At 41.4% G+C, this 9,770-nt stretch overlaps 1 protein-coding gene across 1 annotated transcript in view; it reads right to left on the bottom strand.

Annotated features, from left to right (window-relative positions):
* FAM171B (family with sequence similarity 171 member B) overlaps window positions 1-9,770 on the bottom strand; it is a gene marked incomplete at its 5' end in the record, with an annotated part of 49,228 nt that overhangs the window by 14,344 nt on the left and 25,114 nt on the right. Inside the window, 4 exon segments of the mRNA XM_019522875.1 lie at window positions 188-358; window positions 2,832-2,990; window positions 3,945-4,037; window positions 5,560-5,793. Coding sequence (XP_019378420.1) covers window positions 188-358; window positions 2,832-2,990; window positions 3,945-4,037; window positions 5,560-5,793 — 657 coding nt within the window.

Genomic DNA, 9,770 nt, shown 5'->3' with positions numbered 1-9,770 from the left:
CCTCTAAGTTTAAGATGCATGTTTAAAACTGAGAATTTCTTCCCAAAATATTTGTGACCCAACTAAGAAAAAAAAGTAATGCTGGATATTATTCTGTAAAACGCAGATATACCCCGTGTCATTCTAATACTAAATACAGTATAGCATTAATGTTAAAGCTGTATACTGAAGGATTTATCAAACGTACCAGTTTTCAGATCAAATGTCCATGCAGGTATAGCATCTCCTGATTTTACATTATTTGTAGGTAGAAGAGGCAATGTAATATGAATGGGACCATTCACTTTCAATTCTTTTCCAGCAGAAAGGAGGCTTACACATATTGCAGCAAGAGGGGTCAATTCAATACTTTTAAAACCTAAAACATATGGAATAACTTCCTATAACTATACATACTGGCATATATTTATAAAAAAAAATACAATTTACTGAAAAAAATGCAAGCCATCAAAGAATATATGGATCTGCATCACAAGATGTCAATATAGCTTGAGAAAAAAAACTCGAACATTTCTTTGGTCACCTTTCATTGAGAGTACCATTCTGTAGTTATACCTATTCAAAAATTTTAAAAACATAATATATAGTTACAATAAAAGTGGTTCAACAGTGCTGGCAGAACACAATTTGGCAAATTCTGGTTGTTGAGAGGCTTTTAATTACAGCCTTCAGAAGCCTCATTCTACCTTAAATACAATACACCTGTTCAGAAAAAAAATTGAGTTCTATATTTATACCTGTCCATACATTTAAATGATAATCAAAATCAAACTCCTGTATTAAGTGATACATTTGCAGAGTTCTCAGTAGTCAAGCAGGTTTAGTAATAAAACTTTACTGAAAGGTTTCATTTGTTATTTGGATGTTGCTTTGGAGAGTTGACTGTGGGGTACAGTACTCAAGGCTTGTCAAAATACTCAAAGCAACCTGCTTTATGGGGTAGACTGCAAGTGTGCTCCCTTTTTCTTTATACTAACAGGCAACAACAAACACCACATGATACAAAAGCTTCAGAATCTAGTGAGACAGGTTTTTGAAGACTGAAATAGAATTATTAAATATCAGAATGATATTAGTGCTTTGCACACTGTTAGAAGCCGATTGTGGGAAAACCACCAGCACACCAGATCTCAATTATCTCCTACCTGCCTTAGGATACAAGCTATTTCTCTGGGATCCTATGAATAATTTAAGAATACATCAAAGAATTAAAGAAAAGTTCAATGGTGAGGAACACTGTTTATCATCTGAGGCTTCAAATTCAAAAGGTGCATTAAAAACAACTTGTTTTTCTTGGCATCCTCAAAAATCCACACATAAATAGGGTACTGGTATTTGTGAATATTCTGATTAATTGCAGATTAAGGAAACCAGAGAATGACACACAAATAAGTTAACTAGAAACTATATCACTAATATCATCCCCTGCAAATCAATGAAACGATAGAACCGCAATGAATTTGAGTGTGTTGTTGTGTATTTGAAAAAGAGAAATGGGTGATAAAATACTAGTTGTCTGGGACAGCTTAGACTATCCTGCCTTGAACATAAGGTTGAACTCTTGTGGTCCTTTCCAACCCTATTTTCCTCTGTTGGTTCCAATGTGATCTTCTGGACAGCAACATAACTAGGTGGATTAGGACATAATAATAAATAAGTATTGATTCAGCTTGTGCCTTATTTAAGAATGCTTTAAAAAGGTGTAATATTTAAAAGTAATTTTTACTAAGTCATGGAATCTCTACCTTGAAAGGATATTTTATAGACATGTGTGGAAAATATTATTACATTTGTTCTTTGTATGTTTAGAGTGCCTAGTTGGTGTCACTATGCTTAAACAGGCTTACATGGATCAACTGTAACTAAATCAATAATACTACAACGTGGATTAAGTATTTGAGATAGATTAGTCTCCCTGTTATTTTTATGCTGGGTGACATGGTTCCAAACCCAAATAGGTAAAAGTTACAGCCGAAATATACCAGCTGAGGATCTGCCCATAAATTGCTGAAATTCCAGTGACTTCAAGAGTGACTACAATTTATATCACATCAAATTCAGGTCCAGTAAGGTATTTTGTAATGTGCAGAACACACAGAACATAGCAAACACCTTCAAATTCCACTTAAATGAATGGGAGTTTCATGTGTGCCAACACTGCAGTTCAAGGCCTCGCCACAATACAGTAAAAGTGTTATAATCCTATAAGGGAAACTAGTCTGGACAGAAAATTGTATATTTGTCTCTGCAGGAGGTAAGAGTAGCAGCATATTATGTTCTTTTGTTAAATATGTAGGCAGGTGTAGAAGGCCATGAGTTACTCCTCTGTAGTATAGTACAGTAAAAGCTGTGTTATCCAGCACTTTACAAGCTGGCATGTTCTATTAACCGACATGCCAGCTTGTAAGGTAAAAGTGAAACCAGAAGTGCCCACTGTGGCACTTCCAGTTTCTCTGAGCCCCCACGGCCCGGGGCAAAGCAGACCGTGCTGCCAAGCCCCCACAGTAACAATTCTTTCCCCCTTTCTCTTCCGCCCCCCTCCCTGTCCCTCGCAGGGGGAGGGGACAGCAAGAGAGGTAGCCTCTCAGGTAGTGGGCATATTTTGTTATTTGGCACCCCCGATTCCCCATGGGTGCCAGATAAAATTTTGCTGTATTTATAATCTCAATTCTGGATCCTATGGCACTCAGAAGTTGACTGAATTCAATGGGAGCTCTTTCAGGCCTTCATTATTAAAGAATGAATCTTCCACAGCATATATACACATTTTTTATATAAATACATGCATACATACACAGAGCACAAACTTAGATGTAACAAAGGTAATATACCTGATTTATTTAGAAGGATCCCTGTTGTGTAGAGAAAATTGTCCACTTTCAAAAATTGCTGTGGCACTGTCAGATAGGCTGTCACATTTGTAATATGGTGGTTTATTGGAAGTTTTATTAAATATTTGGGAAACTGAACACTTGGTTGAGATTTGGCATCTGTAAAGAAAAACATTTTTAATTAGCAAGGTTTCAAACAGAGCTAACACTTTTCACTGTGACAATCTAGAAATTCATTCAGCATAAAACCTACTGCATCCCACTACTCTGTGCTTGTTATTGTCTAGTTCTAATCCACCACCTGCCACTATCACACACACCATGATGTTATTGGAAAGCTGAGCTCTTCTTCCCTTTCCCACCCTCACTCTTAAGTCCCAACTCTAGCATGCCTTCTCCAGGCTCTACCTTCCCTGAGGTGTATACATTTCAAATAAATAGTTGTGTTTCTCTCACCAAAGGCTTACAAAGCAGTAAAATAATGCACAAGCAGTAAAATATACTTATCTTATGTTCCTAGTATAATACCACTGTTCCTCCAAAGAAGACATCTTTAATCCACTCTCCACCTCCCACCCCCACATAAAATGCATTATTATTCATATGCACACAACATCAAACATCAGTAGATTTCTGTTCAAAATCTTTTACAAGTTAGGGAGGAGATAATAAGATAATGACTACAAAGATAACAGCCTAATATCTACATAAGCTATAAACAATACTCATATCTATGGAAAGCTGGAACTTTTGGAGGGAGATTTACTAGTTACCATAGTAATGCAGAGTCTGAAGACCAGATCTTTGCCTGTGTAAATCCTCATTCAGTAGAACACTGACAATTTATATGTAAAGAATCTGGCCCCAAGTGTAATAAGTAACATGCATATTTCTCTCTACTAGAGATGAACAATACTCAGGAGGCCAACTGCATTAGTAACTGTGCTGGCCGTGAACTAGCTCTTTTTTAAAGTGCATCAGGACTCTAAAGACTTCTGCCTTCTCTCCAGACTATATTAATTTCTCAGCAAAAACACATGCATTCATTAGTTAAGCTTTGTAAGTTTTTCACACAAACTGTTTACATCCTAGTTTGCATAATGGACTACTTACCGGACAGTTTTCCAGTAATTAAAACAGTATCTTCAAACAGCCATATATTAGCTTGGCTTTGTGGAAACAATGAAAGTGTCACAGATGAGTATACTGGGGAAAATAGCACATTAAGAAAACATGGTTAAGATTGGAAATGTTGCAGAAAAGGTTCAGATAAAACATACAATTTTGAACTATGATGAACCAGTTGTCCAGAGGGATGATGTCAAAGAAAACAGATGGAGCAAGTGGCCGCTTCTAGTTTATGGCTGAATAGTACAGGCTGAGCAGTGAAGATTACATTACATGCCTCATGCCGTACATAGTCTGTAGATAAATACACATGATTTAAGTTCCTGGACAGTCTATTTCTCTCTCTGTAACAAAAAGACACTTTAACCACCTCATAAGAGAACTATATTGGCGAACAAAATGAAACACTTAAAAACAGGCCACACATGAAGATGTACTGCAGACGAGAATCAGGGGTGGATCCAAAGGGGGTGCTGTGGCATGGCCACCTGCCTCCTTCCTGATTATGCCACAGGAGCTGCAGATGGGGACTTAAGTCCTGAAATTATAAATACCCCACCCTCCCTTCCTCTGCATGATCAAAGGCACCTTTCCCTGCCTCAACTCCTCCCCCCGCATTCCCTTCTTCCCAGCCTGCTGCTGCCAGTGTCCCTGCTGTTCTGGGGATGAAAGGAGCTCCTGCCCACTCCAGCTGTACTGCATGGGGGCTAGGCTCATGCCCAGGGGTAGCAACGGATGCGTGAGTACCCTGCCCTCCTCCCAACTCTGCCTGCTCCTCCCAGGTGCTCTCCAGAAGCCTGGGGACAGGCACAGGGAGAAGGAACATATCTGCCCACCACTGCTGCTACTGCCATGGTCCTGCGTGACTTCAGCTCCCAAACTACCCAGCTGGAGTGGAACAGAGCTCCCCTTCCCACCAGGATATTGTGGAGCTCAGAAGCAGTAGGCTGGGGTGGGGGAGAAGAGGGAGAAACAGGAGGGAAGGGGATGGGCCTCTGAGCATAGGGAAAGGAAGCTGTGGCATTCTTACCTTCTTTGGGACTAAAGTCCCCAGCTGCTGCTCCTGTGGTGTGGTCTGCCTGCCCTGGTTTGAGAGGAAAGGGGTGAAGGAAGCTGGGAGATGGGAGTGCAGCACCAGCTGCTGCAACTGCACCCCCCATATGTAAAATCCTATACCCATTTCTGACTAGGATAATGGAGGAAAGGAATCAGAGCAGTTGCATAGAGGCAAAGCAACATTCTTGCCTCTAGGTACCATATGATTTTAAGAACTTTGAAATACATAGCTGACCCTTCGCTCACTCTCCAGTGAGCAACACAAATGTGCTCACAAACACATCCCTTAGAATACTGCCATCCCACTGCAATAATCTTTCTTACTGGATTTTCAACAAATAATAGAATTTCAATTTTAAAAATCCACATAAATTTGTCAAACTTGAAGGTCACTAACTCTTATACCTGTATTCACTTGTAACTTTGGTTCACTTGACTCAATCATGTTCAGTTGGTGACAATTAAATGGATTATCCAAGGAAGGAAAACATTTTAATTGTATATACGTTCCATGGAATAACAATATTTTAAGAGTCTTACTTACTTGGCATTCTCCCAGTCTTCCATGGTAAGGGTGTTAACATGTAGCCATCTTTGTATGATACAATAGTTAAGCTGAGTGCTAACTTGTAGGGAACTTTTATTAATACTGCTCCATTGTTTCCTGTGAGTGTGGAATTTGTCTTTGTGTAGTTAACAAACACTTCTACAGTTGCCTGGCGTAGGTACTGATGACTGACAAAGTCATTTACTTGAACTTTCAGTATAAATGCAGATCCTGTGATAGGGAAAAAGGCAACAGGTCATAAGCCCTAGTAACTAAGCAGATTTACCTAAAGGTCATCATTTGTCTTATATTGACCATATTCTGTGACGAACTGACTGTACATTTTGATAAAGATTTTTCTCACATGCCATATCTTAGCTCTCAGAATGCATTTGTTCAACCAAAACAGTTGTTGCAGTTATTCAGCACTACCCAAAGCGTAAGTGATGCTGATGGAACACACAATGGACACTTTTTGTAGAGTGATTTTTTATTCCTCTTTCTATGTTCTCTTTACAAAGCTTGCTTTGTAAGACACATGGTATAATGCCCTGGAGCTGTAAGCTACCAAGATTGAGAGGAAAAATATTAATATGGGAACGCATTGCATCACTGTAATTTAGTGAAATAAACTCACAAGCAACAAATGCTGCCACTCCAACAAAATCTAGCTATCTATAACAGTAATAGAACATTCCTGTATCTTTTATGAAAAAGCCTCCCTTGATGGTATTTTATCCTTTTCCAAAACCAATACAATATAAGACTACAACACAAAAGTTTTGCCAACTTAGCTATATTGGCAAAGCCCCTTTATGGTGAGACAGATTGTCCGGATAAGTTGCATTTATATTTACGGATTTGCTGATATAACTATTAGTTAGGTGTGTGAAAAAAATTATTAAACTTTGCTGACAAAACTTTGTAGTACAGACCTAACCCAAAGTAAATGATTTATCCTACAGAGAATTGTGGAGTGGCAGAAATAACTTAGGAATATTAAATGTCAACCAGGACATTGGGTGTTCATTCTACACATTCTTGATTGAATAAGGCAGGCAGTGGACACAAATAAGCAAACAGGACAGTGGCTGCTTATAAGGCTCCCAGGTAGGTCCCCTAAAAGTAGGAGCTAAAGGAAAATGCCAAGTCTTTACCAGGAGGATTCTATTTTCTTAGCTTTAGTCAAGTTACAGACAATGCTGGGAACCCATAGATAAAAAGGACCATAAACAGGTAAGAGAGGAGGCAGTTGTTTGAGAACAGTGTGTAGAACATTCTGACGCATACAGATTCTACTAAATGGTGTGAAACAGTCACATGCACTTCAAGCACAGGTAGGAGTACAAGACTTGGGTAAGAGAAAAGTGCAGATTTTTTGTTGATTAACTACTCTTACTTTATGGTTTGCTCTGATGGTTCAATTGGCAAAACTCTTAATTAAAAAAGGCTTGTTTGGGGGTTAGTAGAACCCACTGGTGACAAATCTTCCAAAAGAAAAAACCAAGGTAGGCTAAGCAAGTTGGAACTCTTAAACTAAGCATGTTTGATCTATATAATACCATAGGATCTGTTTTGAATGAAGTAATCTTGGGATTCGACCCAGAGACAGATGAGGATCTGATGCCTTGAGGTAGTAACACACTGATGCCAGAAGTTGGGGTGGAGGGGTGTAGCTAAATCTATAACCATAGCACCATACTCACTTAAAACAAACTATTTTCTTCTTGAGAATGAGTCTAAAAATATAAAAAGGTGGTTTCTGTTACTAGTTCTGCTAAATAATCCAGAGAGTCAGGAAAATATTCTGCATCATCACCAGAGTTCATGCTGCGTCTTTCAGTCCTTTACCACATTGAAAGGATTTTTCCTGAATAAAAATATTCACATCAACTTCTCATCCCAGGAGAAACATCCCACCTCTTGAAAACTGACAATCCCATTGAACACCTGTTTTCCAACTTAGATTTCACAGACATTTGGGCTGGAAGGGACCTTGCAAGATCATTGAATCCAGCCCCCTGCCCTAGGGGCAGAAAGTCAGCTGGGGTCATAGGATCCCAGCAAGATAAGCATCCAATTTGCTCTTGAAGGCGTTCAGAGTAGGTGCTTGAACGACCTCCGCTGGCAGGCTATTCCAGACCTTGGGGGCTTGGACAGTAAAGAAATTCTTCCTTATGTCCAGCCTGAAACAGTCTTGCAGGAGTTTATAACAGTTCAAGCTTGTCATCCCTTGAGGGGCTCTGGTGAACAATCATTCCCCCAGATCCTGGTGGTCACCCCTTATACACTTACAGGTGGCCTGTCAGATCCTCCTGAGCCTGTGCTTTTCCAGGCTGAAGAGTCCCATGGCTCTCAGCCTGTCATCGTAAGCTCTGTTTTCCTGACCGCTGATCATGTACATGGCTCTTCTATGGACTCTCTCAAGCTTCTCCACATCCTTTATGAATTGTGGAGCCCAAAACTGGATGCAATATTCCAACTAAAGCCTCACCAAGGCCGAATACAAGGGGAGGATGATGTCCCGGGATTTGCTTGAGAAGCATCTATGGATGCAAGCCAGCGTTTTGCTAGCTTTACTAGCTGCAACATCACATTGAAGGCTCATGTTCATCTTGTGGTCCCTTTCATTCATAGTGCTAGCCAGCGTAGCACTGTGGAGCTTATAAGGATGCTGCAGGTTGTTCCAAGGTGGAGTACCTTGCATTTTTCAGTGTTAAACAACATCTGGTTCTCATCTGCCCATTTGCTGAGCCTGTCAAGATCAGCCTGGATCTCCCTCCTATCCTCTGGTGTGGATGCTTTATCCCAGAGTTTGGTATCGTGGGCGAACTTGGCCAGTCCACTTCTGACTCCAATGTCTACATCATTAATGAAGAAGATGTTGAACAATACAGGCCCAAGGACAGAGCCTTGAGGGACCCCACTGGTCACAGGGTACCATCACGATTGACTTCCGTCAACCACCACCTTCTGGGTCCGATCATGGAGCCAATTCCCTAGCCAGTGGATTGTGGTGAGGTTGAGGTCGCAGTTAGCCAGTTTTGCCAAGAGGTGATCATGGGAAACCAGTTCGAAGGCTTTTTTGAAGTCTAGATATACAACACTAATCTCCTCTCCCTTGTCCAGGGGGTAGGTCACCTGGTTGTAAAAGGAAATGAGATTGGTCAAGCAAGACCTACTCGCAAGCTGGCTATCCCACAGGTTCTTGCCATGGGCCAGTCCGTTAAGAATGGCCTCTTCGATGATTCTTTCTAAGACCTTACCCGGGATGGAGGTCAGGCTGATGGGCTTGTAATTTGCCAGATGCACTTTCCTCCCATTTTTGAGGACAGGCACCATGTTGGCCTTCTTCCAATCTTCGGGCACTTCACCAGAGTGCCAGGAGTTATTGAAGATCCATGCCAGCAGATAAGCTATGATGCTAGCCAGATTCTTGAGTATCCTGGGGTGTAAACCATCAGGGCTGGCTGACTTGAAGGTGGCCAGCCCCTCAAGGTGTTCCCTCACAAGGTTAGCATTCATTGAGGGCAAGGAATCTCCCTCACTTGGGCCTCCCTGTCCTTTAATGGGCAGGGGTGTCCTGTGGGATTGATGAGAGTCCAATGCAAAGTACCCATTTAGTAGGTCGGCTTTTTCCTGGGCGCCGGTCGTCAGTTGTTCCTTCTGGTTTAGCAGGGGTCTAATGTTGCCCTTGCTTTTCCTCCAGCTCCCCACATATCTAAAAAAGGACTTTTTATTATCCTTGGTAATAAAAAGCTAGTAGGTAGTTGGAGTTCCGTCGCAGCCTTGGCTTTACTGGTTTGCTCCCTGCAGGACCGGACCAGTGCAGAATAATCCTCCTTGGAGGTGGATCCCTTCCTCAATCCTTTGCAGGTCTTTCTTTTTAGCCGCAGGAAGTCCGCTAGCTCCCTGGAGAGCGAAGGGGGCTGCTGTGCCCTTTTTCTGCTTTTCCTCCAAGACAGAATAGCATTAGCTTGTGCATCAAGGATCGCTCCCTTGAGGAGCAACCACTCTTCCTGAACTCCCCTCCCCTTTGGGTTGTGGCTTTGGCTTCCATGTGATCCTCAATGCACAAGCTAAGTCTATTCCATCTCAGAGGAAAGGCAGCAAGAGGGCACAGCAGCCCCCCTGGCTCTCCAGGGACCTAGCAGACCTCCTGAGACTAAAAAGAAAGGCCTACAAAGGATGGAGGATGGGATTCACCT

This window comes from Gavialis gangeticus, unplaced genomic scaffold, assembly GCF_001723915.1.
Source record: "Gavialis gangeticus isolate Ggan-Ray unplaced genomic scaffold, GavGan_comp1, whole genome shotgun sequence".
Taxonomy (NCBI): Eukaryota; Metazoa; Chordata; order Crocodylia; family Gavialidae; genus Gavialis; species Gavialis gangeticus.
Note: the sequence above shows the minus strand (reverse complement) of the source record. Positions and strands in the feature narration are given on the sequence as shown.